The 20,779-nt window shown below is 35.3% G+C and overlaps 1 protein-coding gene across 8 annotated transcripts; it reads right to left on the bottom strand.

Moving 5' to 3' along the window:
- Positions 1-155: 155 nt before the first annotated feature.
- On the bottom strand, positions 156-20,656 carry larp (La related protein). 8 transcript variants are annotated; one of them, XR_004582736.2, is made up of 18 exons: positions 19,719-20,656; positions 12,422-12,495; positions 12,114-12,167; positions 11,650-11,818; positions 11,474-11,578; positions 11,223-11,392; positions 10,892-11,013; positions 10,629-10,818; positions 9,851-10,393; positions 9,630-9,787; positions 9,339-9,564; positions 9,110-9,277; positions 8,779-9,038; positions 8,540-8,700; positions 8,078-8,332; positions 7,752-7,885; positions 6,869-7,673; positions 156-6,776 (listed from the first exon to the last, which is right to left on the bottom strand). XR_004582736.2 is itself a non-coding variant. In XM_034336777.2 (18 exons), the coding sequence occupies exons 2-18, from the start codon at positions 13,366-13,368 to the stop codon at positions 7,182-7,184; spliced, it is 3,300 nt and encodes a 1,099-aa protein (XP_034192668.2). In that variant the 5' UTR covers positions 13,369-13,487; positions 14,358-15,343; the 3' UTR covers positions 156-7,181. The 8 variants fall into 8 exon arrangements, 7 of the variants coding, with proteins under 7 accessions (XP_034192668.2, XP_034192651.2, XP_076546855.1 ...); XM_034336777.2 differs by lacking the exon at positions 19,719-20,656 and adding exons at positions 13,350-13,487; positions 14,358-15,343 and having other exon boundaries at positions 156-7,673; XM_034336760.2 differs by lacking the exon at positions 19,719-20,656 and adding exons at positions 14,358-14,527; positions 14,631-15,343 and having other exon boundaries at positions 156-7,673.
- Positions 20,657-20,779: the final 123 nt, after the last annotated feature.

Below are 20,779 nucleotides of genomic sequence, written 5' to 3'. Positions count from 1 at the left end.
GGTAGTTCCGGTCGAGAAATTACAAGCGTAGTTACCCTCCCCCGTCTCTTACACTAAAAAAAGAAATTCGACCATATTCCATTGCACTTGCCTCTATTCTACAAAATGAATAGAGAAATAAATAAATCGACGCGATAATTTCTTTTGCAGTCCGGTTTTTTTGTCCTTTTTTTTTTCTTTTGTTTTATTTTATACATTCACAAACGTTACAACCTTACTATTCATACAGGATCCGGAGATCGTTCACACGACACCTCTCTTCACCACAATTTTCACCCTTAATTTCGCGTACGTCCCTAGGCAAATATACTACATCTATAATATGTAAATTATATTATATATATATATAATATATATATATATATCTATATTTTTTTTTTTTCATTTTGCTTTCTCCGTGTATTCAATCACACACACGCATACACAATTGCTCCTCGCGCACGTATTTTTCACCTTTCTATATTATTATTTTATGTATATTGCTCATTACGCTAATATATGTATACCGTTATTTACATGGTCGAAGTCTGCTCGACATCGTTTATTTTTTTATTTTCTTTCTCCAATTTTTTAAATCGTGTATTATGCAAAAAAGATCGTCGTACGTTCAGATCGGTAAGAAACCACTATCTATCATTGTCTAAGTGCTCGTCTAAATCTGAAAAAATACATCGGTTTATCCTCCATTCTAGCGAAAATGACCGAATTTAATCGCCTGGTTGTTTTATTTAAAGGACACGGCGAGTTCGCTGTGAATAAATACGTTTTTTTATTATTTATTGGAAATTAATTAGGTGGCGTGTTTCTCGTTATCGATTAATACAGCTATGATAGTCTTTAAACGTTTCTCTGCGGATTTTTCGTCAGTTCTGTCTCGTGAAGCTTTACAGTGGTTTGAAATCACGAATATACGGCGATAACATAAAATAATTGAAACTTGGAAATCAGTGTTAGTTCGTTAATTATATTATGAAATTGATGCCATGTTTCTATGGTTTCATACCACTGGAAGCATTGATCGCTCGAGTGAAAAAATGCTCGAAATTGGTATTTTTTTTTTCAGTCAGGCACCTTTTTTAAATCCAGAGTAGAATTAGAAGAACCGAAGAACTAACTGGCGAGTGTTGAAGATACATTTCAGTCGAAGGCACTACCCGCGCGAATGAAAATCTTCCATCATTTTCCCTGCAACCCTTGAAGCGTATAAATTTATAAAAAGGAGAAATAAAAGAATTTTTTCTTTCTCTTCGACCATTTTCATCTCAACGAGGCTGCATTTCCCTCGCAAAGTCCCGCCAGTTTCATTTTTTGCCAAATTTCGTCTATTATTTTCACGGCGTTTGGTATATCCCGCTGTTCATTAAGACTATTTATATTTAATTAGTGTAAAAATTTATGTGAGCCAAAATCGATTGAAACACGAGATCATCGTAACAACGGAAAAGATAAATTCTCGTTAAATAAATAATCGTAATATTTTCATTTCGTGTTTGTAAAAGATAGGAACAATATAGTCTATAAAATAATGTACGATTTAAATGAGGTTTGAATAATCCAGCTTGAATCTCCTCGACATTTCGTGCCAATGAAATTCAATTGGTGACAAACCACGTGCACGAAACTGTTATGGAGTACATTTTCTATAGGAAACATTGTCTTTCTAAACACGCTATCTTCTTTTTTTAACCCCGCTTTATTGACAACCCCCTCCCCCACCCATGTGAGTGTACGTTTAGCATAAGCCTTAAGTGTAAAATTAATATTTTATTAGCAAAATACATATATATAGAATATATATATAGAATATATATGTATGTATGTATATAAGTAACAGTATAAGAACTTGCAATATGTGCTATCTTTTTTTATTTTTTTTTTTTTCTCCCCTTTATAACAGGGTATTGGCCTGGTGACGTGATTCCAAGGACTTCCGGTAAAAATTATTTACATTTATTTTATAGAATCGTCGTTTGTGGAGAAATGTACGAGGGTGAGTTGAAATGCTCTGTCCTTTTCTGATTCTTTTAATTAATTTTTCACTATTATCTCTGTATAAATAAAGCTTTCATATTTTGTATAATTTAGTTGAATAAAAATGGTAACTCGTTTATTTTCTTTAATGAAATGAAAAGAAAACATTTCGACCCATCCTCGTAGATCACTTTCAACCCCTTATCGTACCATTTTATTATTATTTCTTTCTGTTATTAAGTTTCGTGGCAGCCAAATGTATCTTGGATTCCACGTTGAGATCAAAGTATCATTGTCTATTGGAAGCAGGATTTTTTTATTAAACAACAATGATGTAAAGTACAATCGGTATTCTATTTTCCACTAACACGATTAAACTACCCCCTCTAGTTTCATATCACATTTCAGAGCACAGATTTGAACACAAGATTTCATTTTCTTCAACAATTGCCAGAGCTTATTAAACCTATTAAACTTCTGATAAACATAGAACAATATTGATGAAACATTGAAAAATAATTGATAAAGATATTCACCATAAGCCCCACACGGTATTAATCGAAGGAAAGCAAAGAGTGGTAGCATTATAATCCATAAATCTCCATCGTAAATGAAGTCTACTGTTTTATTTTACTCTAGCACTGTAACAATAAATAACTAAGACAAGGGATTAAATCATTCTAAAAAAAAAAAAGAAATGATTTATTTATCTAGATTATCCAGAATACTTGCAAACTATAAATAATTCTATTCATATTCAACTATAACAATCTTTTGTAACGAAAGTGTTCACTGACACGTAATTTTATATTTTTATATATTATTGTTTTTAGAAATTTCACTATCGATTTAAAGACTACGTAAGAAATTGTTTAAACAATTTTCAAATGAATCGTTCTTAAACGGTAGAGTACGATAAGGGGGTGAATTAATTTAATATACAAAATCCGCGTTCATGAGCGATCACTATGAAAAATCTATCATTATTTCTAATCATACTTCGATTAATCCTACGATCATTCATTTTTTTTCCTTTTGTAATATTACATTTTATTCTTTTTTTTTTCTTTTTTAAAGTAGAGAATCGTCATTCGCTTAAAAGCTAGCCTAGTTAATTCTACAAGTGTCACCGTGTACAAAATGGCAAAACGGAGACTGTTATGTACGTAAAGTAACCGCGGGACATTTTTCCTTTTTTTTTTTAAATTATTTTTTAAACTTCTGGCACCGTATTTTTAGTATTCGCGTTGTGCTAATCGATCTTCGTCCGCTCGATATTTCGTCTAAGTTTAAATGGTCGGTCAGTCAATGAAAATGAAGGGTCAAATTTTGACCGATTGCCATTCTTTCCCCTGTTATATATAAAGTAAAAAAAGAACACGATCGAGTGACTTGAAAGATGACCAGTTAATTTTGAAACTATTGTAATACTGTATATTTTCACGGGATTTTAATGGCATGAAATTGAAGATAAATAAGAAAACAAAAGTTTAACAGGAAATTATAACGAGTCATGATCGTGTATTAACACCTTACGAACCGGAAGTCTGATGCAAACAATTATCGATTGGAAAGCAATGAATAATCCTTTGATCGTTAATTCGAACGGGGTATATAGGAACTCTAAAATCATATCACTATTTCCAAAGACAATTAGATCGTCTTTTTGATTTTTCGTTAGAACGAGTTTAGCATCTCAAGGACTTGCACAATTATGAATCTGTAGGGTGTCTATGAAAAAAATGGTCTTTTTAATTACTTAAGGATTCTCTGTTAAAAGTTTTCAGATACTGAAAATGTATTACTTAAGGAGGCCATCATCTTCAGACACCCTTGTGTATTTTACAATTATAATTGATTCAAAGAGGCAACAAGTACTAGCTAAGTGAATCTGTGAACCTCGTCGATATATTTCTGGTGCAAAAATAAAGTTGTGGATGAAGTTTGGAAAACTGTAATATGAACTTCATGTTTTGGTTCTAGCAAAGATTCAATGGGAAGACGATGGAGGGAAGAAACTGTATGAATGCAGAGAGCTTATTGTTATTCGTCTATTGACACTTTGCATTCGTATGTCCATTCTGATTTGAGTTGATATTACTCTCATCTAATAAATAAATAATTGTATATTTCTGTTATTCACTTTGAGAGGATCACATAATTAGAAGATACATGCAAATTCTTGAAAATGTAAAAAGTTAGGTCGATTTCTGCTCTGAGATAATTGCATGGATGTGTATAAACGATCGTGGAAAGAATGAAAATATTCTTTGCCGTTTCACGAAACTAATGAACACATGAAAGATTATCAATTTTTCAGATGGTAACGAAACCATACCGTATCGCTTAAGGTAGTCTTTGTCATATTTTCTATTACAAAATTTCCTATCCTTTCTCTGGAGGATAAAATCTCTCTCTTGAGCCATTGAAAAGTTGAGAAAGTAAGTTCCAATAGATGAAACATTAATATTGCTAATTTCATTTGAAAATTTCCTCAGTGGCTTCTGGCTAAACAGAACTCGGACGAAGTTCGACGCGCGATTAAATTCATTTTTCTATTTTTAACGCCACTGAAAAAAAGAAATTTCAATAAGTTCCGGTAGCTAATTGCAATATTGCTATCTACTTGATCATCGTCAAGATTTCTCTATGGATTTAACTAACGATTTATCCAAATATTTAAAACAAAAAATAAAAAAACAGAAAAAAAAAGAAGTATCATCTGGATATTAAAAGAAAAAAAATAATTCGTAGCCACGGAAAAGAGCGAAACCTTGATGTTTTCAATCATTCAAAATTTCCAAACGTGTTAAGGAACATAAGAACAAGAAATCTTTTATCCTATCTGGATAAATTGTTCTGTTGTAAGTACTCCGTCAATGAAGAATGCAAACGAAGATGATCTCTTTCGCTATGAGGCGAATAATCAAGTTTTCAGAAAAGAAACTCAACTTTGTTACAAACAATTTCAAGAGAACTACTACGGTGTTACAATTATACGACTTGTTGGATTTGTTACAAGCACGATATTCGGTCGACTGAAGTTCAGAACGGTGCATTTCGACTGCATTTGACTCAGTGCGTGACTAGTACCATTTAAAAAGCTAGAACATCATGTTTCAAAGAGTGTAAAGCATTCGTTATGCGTGTAATATGTCGACTTTTCAACCCTTTCGCATTCTGGAAAAAAAAGAAACTGAGAACACTGGGTATCCAGAGAATGAGCCAGCCATTCGTCTCTCAGGATTCTTTTTCTAATTGCTTTGTGCTTTTTCTGTTGTTCCTCGTAAACAATAAAATTCATTAAGTTTTCGTCAATTTAACAAGCAATGCTTTGACTATTTTTCTAATAAATTCTAACTACTCAATTTGCATTCTTTATAAAACCAGTAGTACTTTGCAAACAATTGTACGTGTTTCTTTTATCCAAGTGAAAGATCTTAGATATTTCATTTTGCTTTTAATTACTTTGATTCACAAGGGAAGTCCAATCCTTTTCATTTTCTAGATTGATTGTACACTCGTTAGATTTATAGAAATATAATCTATACATAAAACTTATTTCTGAATCGTGATTATTTTTAAAGGAAAAGCGACTCTTGGCCAGCAATAGTCCAAGTTGTTGTGTTCACAGTCTATGCGAAAGGGCAAAAAGTAGACAAATGTGCCTTTTTTCGGATTCACAAAGAATTGGAGAAATGGATTCACAAAGAAATTTGATTAGAAGCTCTATGTTTTGAGTCCACGAGTCAAAGCACACATGGCAGAGAACGTTTTTGATGATAAAATTGACTTTTTTTCTCACTGACAGTGCAAGTAAAACGAAGCAAAGTATTATGTATCTAAAATTGACATAATTGTTCACCATTGGTAACTGATCCTTGGTAATAGTTCTTTTCTATCAGCATTAACAGAATTAAGTGTATTTTAATTTAAAAAAAAGAAAAAAATAGCCTTGTACATTTCTATACTTAAAACTAATAATAATTCATTGTGCACCGGCCACGAACTGAGTACGTTTCATTTATCAAGTTTTATACAACCTCGTGTGTAATTTTGAAAGGTTCACTTGACTCGACCCTTTAAGCACTGATGTCGTTTAACAATCTAATTATTTTCCCGTGTAACTAAACGTTCACTTAAATCGACGGATCTTTTAGAACTTTTCCTGGCCAGTAATTCAACACTTTGTGCAAATTACACGAAGACAGTACAGTTATTGGTATTGAAAAATGACGAGTAACAAAAACCACACGCGTGATATGTTTCGTAAATTTAAAAATCGAAACCAGCTCAAACGCTGCCGTTAAATATTTGTACATTTTGACGTTCTCAGTAACTTGAAGTGTCAGTGTCCATTCGAAATGAGAATTTTGAGTACGATCAATTATATTCTTAAGTATGTCAATAATTAAAGAGACAATATTTAGTACCGTTCACTTTGAAAATCACGAGGAATTTTTATACCTATTCAGGTATAAAAATTTCATTATAAATCACCCTCGATAAATGTGATAATAACAATCGAATAATAAAAAATAATCAGAAAAGCATTTTTCATTTTTCAATTGTTATCGGTAATGAATTAGGTGTTTGAAGAACGATGACAAACCTATGACTTCGTGTCACGTCTCTTCGTAAAAAAGAAAAGAAATTCGCTCGAACGATCATTTAAAGCAAACGTATGAATTCAAACTGACCTTATCAAACGTACACGCTATCGTACCTGGATTTTTCATTTACTCGTCCACTCTGGGTCCTTCTCATTTCCGCTACGGTATTTAACGAGCATCCTAACAGGACAACTGAGCAAAGTTTAATTCAGTACAATCCTGATGCAAGCAAGAACAGCCGAATATATATATATATATCCGTAAATACAACCTTAACGAACTACCTTAAAAACAGCTCGATGAACTTTTTGTCTCGTTGACGAAGGTATCCTTCTTTCTCTCACCTTCGTCCGCAGGGGTGTTTCACTTATATTCTTTCCTAACGATCCTCAACGTCAAGGACCTGACATTCATTGTCTATATACAGAAAAGTTTTTGTGCTCACAGTTTTACACGTTTAGCAGTACTCCTGGGTTTACTTCAAATGTTCGTCTCTTTGTTTAGAACACAAAGTATCATATTTCCAGGAGCGAACGCGTTCGTATCGATTTAGCAAATCGAGCAAGTGCTTTGCGCGCACTTACCCTTCGGTTGATCTCACTTTTGAGAGATCAACGTGGTCTCCGTCTTGATCGTGACCGATTTCGTCTGCTCAGACTTGAAGGTCGCTTGCAACCGATCTCTGGCAGTGGACTGAGATTTGCTCACCTCCTGCGGCTTCGTACAGGAACCGGAATTGTGTCTGCTTCGGGGTGGCTGTTTATTCAAATCTCGTTGGCTGGTCGAAGAGGAGGCGGTATCGTTCCGTCTTCTGGAATGCCCTAACCGGCCGGAACCGAACGAACCGGTTCTGTTACGAAGCTGTGAAAGATTAACCGAATCAACGCGAAGCTTCAACGCGTTATGATTGTTTTCGGAACCCAAGGTTGGCAGTGTTACGGTACTGGAACCACCAGACAATCGACGAACTCTACTCGTCGGTGAAGCCTCGCCATCCCCGGCACTTTCGGAGACGCTTCTGTTGCGTCTCTTTGCAGCCTGAGATCGCGAGTGGGCGGCAAATCCTTGCAACATTTCATTTATTTGAGGCTGCAACATATATATATTTTTCAGTGTCATCGGAAAAGTTGATCGATCGCGAATGAGAATGAAAAGTGATGTATTTACCTCAACCACTCTGAAATCTTCGATGCTCTTAAACTTGGATAAATACTCCTGTAATTTTGGATCTACCTGAAGTTGATCGGAGTATTTGTAATACTTTAAAAACGCCCAGAATTTCTCTAATCCATACAACTGACCTGCACGACACAAAGAAAGAGATAAACCTGTTGCTATGTTATATGCCACGTCCGAGGTGATCATCCTCGCTGTGGTAAATAAACATATAGTTTGCTGTATCACAAGTTAACTGTTCAACTATCAAAGAAAATTATAGCTAAACAATCTATCGTGTGCATCAAGTTCAGTATTGATTAATTAAATATACTTACCAGTCTCGTAATCGTGTATCGTTTCGATTTGGAAATCTCTGTATAGGTGATGTCTAAATCTTTTTTCCAAACCGTAGCTATAGAATCTGAAAAGACATTCCAGACCGTATCGATAACCTTCGGACGCGTCTTCTTTGGCTATACTTCTGAATTCTTCGTACATGGTACGATTGAAATTTTCCCGTAAAAAGAACGACCAGAAACGGAAAAGTGTATTCATTTCTTGAGACTGACCGATTCCTAGCCTCTTGCGTTCTGAAATAAAGTATCACGTGATTAGGATCAATATCCTTGAATCGTTTAAAGCATATCACGATACGTTAAGAAAGCTTCAGATCATCTTTTCTCATCACTACTGTCCCTCAGTCGGGAAAAGAAGACAAAATAATATGTATCATCATTTAGTTTAAAATGAAATAATCTTAGATACGGGTTGGCTAATAAATACTTGGGAATTCGTACCTTTTAAGCAACGCGAATGATACTTGTGATAAGCTTGTTGGGTGAAGCCATTCTCTTTTAAGAGAGCATGACTTGGATGCTGGAAAGCGGGCAAAGATTGCGGTACGCTTCCATAACTGCTTGCAAGGTAACCTTCGTTTGGACTTGTTCCTGCGCTACTTCTAAAATCAGAAATAATGTATTTGTTTAGCAAGCAATGACAATTTGAGCTTAGTTTCGTTTGCATAACGAAAACATACCCTGTAGAATATGTACGCGGTCGATGTTCCCGAACGTCCATAATCCAACCGACATGGTGTTCGACAGGAGGATTATTACTGTGTCGTGTTTTTCTTTTCCGGGGTGTTCTAGGATCTACCGATGGTTCGTCCTTCACTACAGCGAAGAAACGAGGAACCACCCCTCTTCTACCACTTCTACCGAGTCTTGATTTGTCATTCCACCGGTTTCTATCCATTCGACGATTCCTTCTCTCTTGATTGTCCAAACCTATTGGCACCTGACGATTTAAAACATAAAAATATAAACATTGTAAATTTAAGTAACATTCAAAAGAGAAAAACGAAGTACCTGTGTTGGAAGCGAATGAGATACCTCGAGATCATCCATCGCGGAAGGAGGTGGCGGAGGAACTTCTGGATTAGCTTTCTTAGGCATTTTGGGTGCCATTTTTTCAAAATCTTCTTGACTAATCACATTAACAGTTTTATAACTTCCAATTGAGGAAGATGATCCATACTATAAAATGATGATACAGTTTAAATATACTAATAAAATGTTTTAGAATGTTTCAACTTACCCTTTGACCATCTTTTATCCATAAATCCTCTTCGTAATAATACAATCCATCATTGATGGCTTGTTCAAGATCTTGAGTCATTTTTACCCTAGTTGTCCAATCACCAGTTCGATCATGACCCTCGTGTTTTGGAATTCGTGTAGGCATAGATACCGTCGTTTGTGTAAAAATTAATAGCTTATTGACATCACCATCTGACAATTCATTATCTTCTTCGTCTTCGGACCTATCAAATTAATTACAGATTAACTTAAATTACGTAAAGAAAATGTTGGATGAACAGTAACAAACCATTCAGAGAAGGCATTGTGACGACCAGTTGGAGGTGGAGTATCGAGTTCTTCGTCAAACTGAAAGTCCAACTCTTCTCTTTCTTGGCTTTTAACGTTATCAATTTTCTCTCTTTCTTCATTTCTCTCCTTATGCGATGATTTCACCCTTCGCCTTACCTATCATTTTCATTAACTCAAGTTATTCAAAGTGACATTGAAGATATACGAAAAAGAATTTACCTCTTTCCAAACGTTAACGCCAGATTGGGAGTCTCCATTAATTTGTACTTCCGACGCTTGGGTTGGACTAGAACACTTGACCGTTGTTGACATTTTAGATGATTCACTGCTCGAAACCGTCTCTGAATCATCGTTATTCGACGATGCTGGAATGCTATTCAGTTCATCCGACTGTTCCTCGGTTTTTCCTGGTTCATTATCACTGTTAGGCGCAACAGCTTCATTATTCTTGTTTGTCAATTCATTCGGTATAAACTCCGGCACGTCAGGATTCAAACTGTCGCCTACCGACGAGGATACACTTTCTGATTCACTGACTCTTCCTACTGTTGAGACAATGTGGTTGGATTGAAGTACACGTGGAACTGGGGGAATAGGAATCGTTGGTAAGGGTCTGGCAGCGGGGCAAAAATCGGACGATTCGGACGCGGAAAGTATTACTTCATTTTGAGACGGATTTGCAATGTCAGACGATTCCGAGAATACAGGATTTCCGGCTGCGTCCAAAATCGGCCACTTCAAAGGATCTATTTTTGTTCTCACCTGATAAATAGAAAAATAATATTATCGTTTCAAATTTAATTAATCTGATGCCTTTTTAAAATCGTTTGTGAGGAGGTCTACTTTCAAACCCCATTCATTGGACTTTAAGTCCGAACGGTGTCAGCGAATCCTCTTCTATTTTTTCTCTAGCACAAATCTTTTTATCCGATACACGTGAAATGTAGTTGGATTTAAATTACAATTTGTGCAACATTTTCAAATCATATTCGTTTACCTTGAATCCATCTACTAATTCCAACTTATCCGATCCCATAATCGCTTCGATAACGAGTCCTACGTCCATCGTTAAAGTCTGTACCCGATGGAAGGACGCTATTAAAGTAATAGGTAAAAAGCCTTGCGCGTCCATTTTACGACGCAGGAAGAAATCTCTTAAAAGATTTTCCTCGCTGAAGTAATATTCTCTGAAAAGTTACAATATTGCACTGTAAGATCTAAACATTAGTTTACTCGTTTAAAACGAATCGTTAAATTTACATTTGATTCCTTATGTATTCCTTCAGCGTTACCGTGTCTAAGACGCAATTTGTGCTATTGTAATAAAACGTTCCTACGTAAGGCATCATATAAGGAGGATCCAGATGTCCGAATTTATGCATCTATAAAAACAAAGCATCATTTGTAATACTTGTTTCAAAAAGGTTGTCTTTATTTTAAAATGTTTAATAAAATCAGGTCTACTTTCATTTTTTCTCAACATATAATGTTCTGAGAGATTCCCAACAAATTGTTTCATCATGTTTATCATTATCCAATTATTTTAATTCCTTACTTATTAAGATATAATACAATGAACGTAAATAATCACCTGCATATAATCTGCTGTGTAATTTGAATAGTCTTGCCTATGCCTAAAACTACCACGATAAGCACCTCGTCCACCTCGTCCTCCTCTGCCCCTGTAACTTCTGCCACCCCGTCCACCTCTTGTATTATAAGTCGGTCTATCGTGTTCTCTGTTTCTATAAGAATCTGTGTCTGTTGAAAAAGTTGTTTTAAAATTATTATCCAGGAACATTTGAAACTACCATCAGCAACGAACTAAGCTAAATTAAATACCGTCTCCACTTTTGTCTCTTTGATTGTGATACTTTGGAGAGCGTTCCCTTTTACCTCGGTTCTTCGTTATATCTATTTCCAATGGTACCCATTTTTGCTTATTCACTGAAAGTTTAAAAGACAATTAGCTTTACCTTATTTATATTATACGGACAAGAGAAAATCAAAGATTATACCTTTTTTTTTCTTTTCAGTGACATCTGTATTTTCATCACTGTCCTCCTGACAGTGATTCTGCTCCTTGTTCTCCTTCCCTCTATTTTCAGTAGGGGTTCCACTACTTTCTTTAACAGTATTTTGTTCAACCACACCATTCTGCTTCGGCGCGGTCACAGTTGTCTTTTTCTAATGAAAAATATTATTTGTTCGGTAAACGTGTACAGAAATATTAACTACTGTATAATAGAACTTTAGTCGTCAATGACTGTACGAGTCGAATAATAACCCCACGGACAAACAGTTTGTCCGTAATGAGGCCAGATTCGAAGTTACTTTGGCAAAAGTTCTACGCTCATAGGTATATTAATCATACTCTATAAGTTCTAGCTTTTGCATTTTCAAAATACTGCCATAACGTCGTAGAACAGTGACAAAGACGATACATAAATATGAATAAGAACGGTAAATAAAGTCAACCTACATCTCCTTGAGCTCCCAATGAGGGCCAATCACCGATGTCTGAGAAATCGCTCGCCTGTTAAAGTCACAAACTAAATTCTAATTATATCCCGTAAACAAAAAATCTGAAATTATATTTATTAACCCTTTCGTTACCATTTTATACAAAAATTTTTTGCCATTTCTCTACCCCTTTTCTGTATGCAGTTTCCCTTGGCAACGAAAGGATTAACAGATAAATTATTTACATGTATCCAGTTAATGCATAAAATATTGATTAATATTATAATAATCCTGCTATGATCGATCAACGATAGAATCACCACGAACCTTTTGATTAAATTTTCTCCTATCCTTTGACGCTGTAACAATGGTAGGGTGGTTTCCTGCGTTGATACCGTTCTCTGTAACAAACATCAGAGCATTAGATTAATATTAAATTTATAGAATTAAGGATAAATTTTTCAATTGAAACTTGCATTCTTATCGTGACACTTATAATCTATACAGAACTTGGTGACCTCGATTATCTTCGGCACACGTGTTTCGTAAATATTTTTATCTATAACTGCCCGCAGCTAGAGTTCAAAAAATGTGGTAAGAAATAAAAGTGTCGCGTTATATTGTTACATCGTGCAAAAATAGTTAAAACTTTACATGAAAGTACAATGTAGTAATCTATTTCCAAGGTAGATATTTAATCTGATCGATATTATCGAGGAGATAAAACGTTATAAAAATGCTTCTGTCTCTTCCAGTGGCAATCTTTCTTTGAAATGTAAATTTCTTAGTATTTTAAGAATACACGTTCGTAAACACCGAGGTGATCCGATAAATATTTCACGAATTTTTCAACGGACACCACTCTCCCAGGACAGAGTTTGACATTATCGTTGATTTCCTTATTTTCTATAAATAATCAATGCAGCGTGAGGCCGCTAGAAGCGAACAGCTAACTCTAACCACAGCCTGGTTACGCAAGTGATACACAGTCGTAGATTTTCTCGTTGACCTCTTTTTCACTGGTAGTCGATCTTTCGTTTGCTTCAAAAACACAAATCAGCGCAAAAGCGAAAGTAACCAGCCACCGGTGCGCTTCTCGTCTTACAGACTCGATTATCTCATACACTTGGGAGCTGGACAAAACTTATCTCCGATGTAGAATTCCATGAAAATTCAACGAGTAATGAACTATTGATGTAACTGCAGGTGTTCTTTAGAATGTAATCAACTAGCGCCTGTTATAAAAACGTCGTACGGTTATTAAAGTGAATCATTGCGTTCGCGTTTCTCCGGTCAGTCTTGATTATTCAATCGTCTAAAGTTAATCCTCTATTTGTCGACGTGTTGTGACACCGATGTAGAATTCTTCTATCTTTCCTGTACAAAAGTTTTTCTAGAAAAAGAAAAAGAAACAAAGCGCGAGGTAAATTATTAGTGTCACCTTGTAAAGAAACGCAAAAAGTCATTCTGTGTATAAAGGAACGCACGTGACCTGAACGTTCCAGGTTTAAAAAGAAAAAAAAAAAAAAAAATACTGATCGAATTGAGTAACCTCCTCCTTTTTCTAAGTCGGTTAAAAAACTTTTCGAGCCTGCTTTTCTGACACCGTCCGAATGGTTGGAATTTTAACTCATTGTTTGCTGGTGCGGGAGGCATTATCTCGTTGGCAGACCGGGCTACCCCAATTTTGTCTCGTAGCCAAATTAGCACTCGAGAGGGGTGGAAGCCTGAATATTAATGGCCAGGTGTAAATTTGCATTATCAACAACCGCCAGATTAAAAATAATAAACAACATTGTTTATACAATTATAGCTAAGTGCGAATACCTTGGCGGTGTGTTTGAAAACTGGCGCACCGAGAGCTATTGACACCTAGTGTCTGAGATTTCAATATAAAAGGGGTGCGATTTAAACTGTTATTTACTCTTTGTAACCAGCCCCCGAGCCTTGCGTATCTCGAGTGCCCGGAAGAATTGAAAATAAAAGGGTAAGAAATAAAGCAAAGGAGATAAAAGAATTATGAACGATTATATTATATGCAGTATTATTCCACGCGAGGAAAGAGATCGTTAAAATGAAATTTGTTTTTTCCCTGCAGATTACATTTTAAACTTCATACTTTAACTCCATATTAAAATTCACCTTAAGTATAATAAACGTGTGTGCAGAAGGTTCGCGGTGAGATAAGAGTGTATCGTTGGATTATTTATTACGTGGTACTCTGCAAATATCGGTGGCAGGAAAAAGAGTGCGAGGAACTCACGTTGAACGATGTCACCTTTATTTTTATTGATCTTCATTGTAACAACCGTGCGTAATTTTCTTCCTTAAACACTTTATTATATTTTCACTGGAGTTCACTTTGCGTCGTTCGCGCGTAGAAGAGGATACCTCCAACTTTTACATAACGTTTACATAAAGCGCGTATACTTTCTAAGAACGAGATAGAAATAATAAAAGAAAAAATGATAATACAATGGGACTGTACTCGACGTTACAATTGCATACGTATTTAACGCTCAAACGGTCACATTACCGTGGCTTATTTCGAGCAACCTTTGAAATAGTGCAACAGGTGTGCTCGTATACGACTTCATTCATTTTTCCCTTGCTCCGTAATTAAATATTTTATCCAATTGGAGCCGAAGAAAATGAAAAACACGAAATCTGATGTTGGAGAAAAAATACAAAAATTTTTTTAATATTCCATCAACTTAACGGTTCGAAAGAGATAATTTTAAATATTTACTCGAGTTTTATTTCACCAGCCTAATAAAGGTAAAAAAGAGACAGATAAAAGTAGCGTAAATTCCTTGCCATATGCTATGAAAATTTTTCACTGCCTTTTGTCGAAGATAACGAACAACACGAACAAACTACATAAATATATTTTACTGGTAATTATTGTTTTTTAAGGAACAAAATACGAGCAATGTACGTCGAATCTTATCATTTTAAAACCGGTAAAAGGTTCATTCCCAACGTATGATCCAATTGCACGAAGAAATATTCCCCTACCTCCTAAATAACGATATTTTTTTATTCGATATTAAAGCTTTTTCTGTTTGTTTCTTTTTTAAAGTTCTCCGAAATTTTATGATTTTTTTAAATATTTTAAATCACTCCCGTTATTGAACACACCGAGAGAAAATTGTCCCCTTTTTTTCAAGTTAAAGACGTAACGAAAAGCCCGCCATTCTGTTAACGCAGCTGCAGCTCGAGAGTCAACGGTGCACTGAGCTGGCAGGCAAAAAGGGAGAATCGAAGAAGGCTTGCAGCGACCAAGCACGGTAAATACTGGCAGCTGCTGGTTCGCTAGGCCTTTTCACGTGCAAGCAGCATTAAATGCAATTTTCATCTCCTTCCAAACCAGCCGGGAGCCCTTTTGTCATCGATTTCGGAAAGACCGTTACCGGTTAGATAGGAACAGAAACGGATACACTGGGAATAAAGCGATACCGATTTCGTTTCCTTCGAGTACTACATAAATATTTTTTACCCAGTTATCTATATGTTACAGACACACTGACAACTAGCCAACGAGTTAGATTACAAAGTAATAATTGAACAAATACACTGATACATCGAACAAATCTAATGAAGTACTTGTAACGAGTAGATGAGCCACTAGTCCACGATATTTCCAAAAATTAACTGGAAATATTTATGATAAAAATGAAATTCTTTGGAATTGCTCCGGGCGCAGAAAACTCTAAGAACGGGTATGCCTTCGATATTACTTAAGAGTATACCGATAACTCTATCGCGTACTCGTAAAAGAGAATTTTGATTTTTTTTATCGTCAAAGTCAAGGTTTCAAGATCTTTTTAACAAATTTTTATACCGAATGACGTAAATGGGTTCGAAAAAATGTTTGCTTGTGATGACCCAATATAGAATATGAAGAGTACGTAATCCGTAGGAAGATTATACATTATTATCCCTATATCCCTTACTAATTGCAGATAATGAAATTAGTCTCCTTCCCTAAATAATAACGAAAGTTGAAAATATATAAAATGGAAATAAAAAATGAAACGATACCGTTTTTATTACGATTATCGTTATCGTGTCATAGCGTTGCGAATATTAAATTTTTCCATATCATGCAGCACGCAGGCAAATCAATGTGTCTCTCGTGAGTGTAGTAAAGAAGTAAAGTTTGATATGGCAACCGATTTGTTCCATCTTGTTACATCGATAATCAACTAACACAATACTGCACGTACGCACGTTGAACAACTTCCGGTTAATTCAATACATAAATTCGTCGCAGGAACAAGCCATGGGTGCTGGTTACGAGAAGGTTTATAAGGAAAACACGGTTTCAATTTAGCAACAATTTGATAATCTAGCTAATAATGAATTTTTTAATTTTTTAATCGCCCGAGTTTTGCCACAAAAGTCCAAATAAAATTAAAATAAAAGCTACAGATTTCAGTAATTGAATAATGAAATATTTTTGAAACATATCTCTTTTGGTTCTGGAAATGAACACCTCGTGAAAGTAAAATTTTCGAAGAATGAAGACAAGTTTACAAATTGCATCGGGTATGTTTTACCGTTTCGAAGGCGAATATTCGAACCGTTCGGGTTCATCAATATTCCAAAGCTGTCTACGCGTACGTTTATCACGTAACTACATTTGTTCGAAAGCAAAAGGAAATGATCTTGACACTTTACTTCGTCTTTTTTTTTTTTGCTATTCTTTATATTCTTATTTGAAATACTTGTTCTACGCGTGTATACCGTTGAAAGGCATTGATTGGCCTTTACGATTCTACTTTTATCGAAGGTAGAAGGCCTACAACTTGAAACTGGTTTCACCTCTCACCACTCTCACTTTCTGCGACACATTTTCATACAAATATCGACCGTCCGTTTAACGAGGGAATCGATAACAGTTGATCAATTCTTTTTTTTCATCCGCAGGTGTGTGAAACGTATAATTATTATACTTTTCCTGCAAAACTCGCGCGATTAAAAAATTCCAAAATTCATCATTAGCAAAATTATCAAATGGTTGCTAAATTGAAATCTGTAGCTTTTATTTTAATTTTATTTTTCATCCGCAGGTGTGTGAAACGTGCTGCAAAACTCGGGCGATTAAAAAAGTTCCAAAATTCATCATTAGCAAAATTATCAAATTGTTGCTAAATTGAAATCGGTAGCTTTTATTTTAATTTTATTTTTCATCCGCAGGTGTGTGAAACGTGCTGCAAAACTCGGGCGATTAAAAAATTCCAAAATTCATCATTAGCAAAATGATCAAATTGTTGCTAAATTGAAATCGGTAGCTTTTATTTTTATTTTATTTTTCATCCGCAGGTGTGTGAAACGTGCTGCAAAACTCGGGCGATTAAAAAAATTCCAAAATTCATCATTAGCAAAATGATCAAATTGTTGCTAAATTGAAATCGGTAGCTTTTATTTTAATTTTATTTTTCATCCGCAGGTGTGTGAAACATGCTGCAAAACTCGGGCGATTAAAAAAAATTCCAAAATTCATCATTAGCAAAATGATCAAATTGTTGCTAAATTGAAGTCTGTAGCTTTTATTTTAATTTTCCTTAAAATCACGTGGATTTTATATTTACGGATCAATCGTGTTTGCTGTTTATCGGATAGATACTAGAGGGATTCCAGAGTGAATGTCTCGATTACAGCGAAAAATGTAATGCAGTTACGAGGCTCGCGTAATTGCATCACGTACTCCGAGCCACTGTCAACCGCTTAGAAAGAGTGTCAATGTCGTTGCCCCCATCGTCTTTGCAATTTGCGTGCACGAATGCAATAATTGGATCAATAAACGAAGATGATATAACTAAATCAGAAGTAACAAATAGACTTTAAAAAGTGAATCCGATCAAAGTACGAAGAATATTAATTATCATATTTTACGAGTTTCTATATTCATCGCTAAGCGATCGCTCTGTTTCTACTCTTAATTTCTATGATTAATTACTTCATCATATTATAACTAATTAAAGAACGTTCCAACATTCTATATAAAATGTTTAATTATCTACCCTTTGAAATATCGTACGTAACACTCGGGTTTATTATAATGATATTATCAAAACCGGTTTTTTATCAGACACTCGACTGTCTGATTAACCAGTTAGCAACTGACTAGAGGAATTGCAATACGTAAAATGATAGGTGAAATAGTATTGGAGCGCGCGAACCGATATTGTAATTAAGTAAAGAAAGGGTTGTCGCGAGAAGAAGATGAAAAAAACAAAAATTTGTTATGCAAATGAAGAAAGACTATAGGTGACGTGTTACAAGTTGATTGCCAGCATGGTTGTTTTCTTGCCACGTGTACCGCGGACTCGTTGCCAGATAAGATGATCGAATCGGACGTTCGAAATTGCCTATTATTATCATCGTAATGATCAAACACCTGAATTATCGATGCGTGTAGCATTTGCTCGGCTACTTATATTCGAAATATACCCCGTTTCTTTCAATGCTGTGACAACTGAACAAATCTTGTTACATATGCGTTACAATGAATATAAAAACGGAGATTATTTTCCTCGCTCTCTTGGTAACGAATAACACATAACTGCTTTCGTAACTGGCAGACAAGAAAAATAATTGTAACTTTCCTAAAAATGAAATTACGCTTGGCCGTCGGTTAAATGTATTATGTACACGATTAAATCTATTTCATAGATAAAAAGTGTTTTCCCAACTTTCTAATATCGTATTAAATTGTTGAAAATTAAAGTAATTGAATATTTTATATATACCATCCAGTTTATAGATTCGAAGAAATTCTCTTTGAAATTAATCGAACACGATAACGCCACGTATTACTTTAAAATCAGAATTTTATACGATGATTACGATCAAAATTGTTCGCGGTTTCCGTGAAGCTTCGTGTCCATAATTGGGCATCCGTAATTATTTTTCGAATCCATCCATTGCGAAATGCATGCTTCCATATTTTACACGGGGATCACACTGCAATTTAACTGAATAAAGTTTTTACATCGGTTTTGATTGCAATGTAAAATTAGATCGAATTGATATTCGACGAATAACTGTTAAACGATAATTTTTCATTACATAACATTAACACAAATAAGTATAAAGCTAATCAGCAGACAACAATATTTGTAATCTTTACATTGTACGGATGAAGATTAATCGACCTACTCGATTTTTATCTAATACTTTTATTCATGTAATACGAATTGAGCAAGTTACCATAGATCTCTCTTAATATTTAACCCATATCAGGAGTACCTTTGAAGAAACAGAAGCATACTTTCATAGCTTAAATTAGATAAGAACTTCTTTCAACATATGTACAAAGTACAAGGCTTCTTTGATACATAAAGTACAAAAAAAAAAGGAAAATTAAAAATTTATAACTTTTTGTGTTAGCCACATTCAACAGATTCTATATTCAATCTTTCATAAATTTGAATGATTACCGATAATCTATGCTCCAAGATGAATAAAACATTTATGGATATTTTATGATACAATAAAGAATAAGAGCACTGAAATTCTAAAAAAGATTATAAATATCTCTGTAATGCAATAAATTTATTTTTTTCGTTTTAGAAGAAACCAAAGAAAGATTGTTTAGGTGTATTTCAACACTTACCAACAATCCCTTGTTGTTGCGGTTGAAGTACCCTCTTTTCTTTCTCAGTCTGTTTCTCAGCAGGTGGTACAACTGCTGAAGGTACAGCAGGAACTGAATTTACAGGTGCTGCTGGTGGTGTCAACATTTTGCTTTTGGTCCAAGGATTAACAGTAGGTAGAGGAGCTTCTACATATTTGACTGGTGTTGAGGATTGGTTTTCAGAGTCTGTCTCTGTTTCCTCTTTTTCTTTTACCGCATCTTTAATTCCTATAAAATGATCCCTGTCCCCACGATCTCGTTCCTTATAAGATCTCTCGTTACTTCCATTATGACCACGAAGAGGATGCCTGTGATCACGGTGTCTGTGTTGATCTCTGTGATCACGTTGGTGTTCTCGTAATTTTTCTTTCCTCCTAGCACTCTTTGGTGCTACTGTTTGAAATTCTCCATCACTGCCAACATCGCCGTTCATCTGTTCATTTCCAACAACATTATCTTGTTGTTGTTCAGCTGGAGCTTTCTTCTGTACAGGCAATTGTTTCTGTTCAGTAGGAGATGGTGTTTCATTTCCATAGTGCTTCTCCAGTTTGTTCTGAGGATTAAATCTTCTTTCGCTTCTCTGATAAGATTTTCCCTTGGTAGTTAGACTTTGGGAAGCAATACGATCTTTAATCGGTACTGACTGTTGCTGAACTACTTGACCGCTAATATTTTCCTTATTATTACCCTTATTAACAACCCGATTTTCAGTTCCACTCTTAGGATTAAGGATACTTGCGTAAGAGACCCCAGGGCCCTCCTCTCTATCGGTACCTCCCTGAGTGCCGCTGGCCACCTTGGCCGCCATCTTGAATAGTACGCGCCGAAAGACAAAACACGAGGTCTGAACCACGAGGATTTAACTCGAGAAACTTTTACAAAATGTTGCTTCCTCTCAGGCAGTCGAGGAATCCCGAGGAACCTCGAACACCCTCGGACACATTAATCTACCCGAGCAACCTCGTTGCGTGATCAGAGATCGGAAATGTTCCTTGCGTCGAATTGACTTTAAAGCACCAATCTAGGGACATCCTCCATGC

The sequence above is a fragment of the Osmia lignaria genome, chromosome 10 (genome assembly GCF_051020975.1).
Source record: "Osmia lignaria lignaria isolate PbOS001 chromosome 10, iyOsmLign1, whole genome shotgun sequence".
Lineage (NCBI taxonomy): Eukaryota > Metazoa > Arthropoda > Insecta > Hymenoptera > Megachilidae > Osmia > Osmia lignaria.
This window is presented reverse-complemented; position numbering and strand designations above follow the sequence as displayed.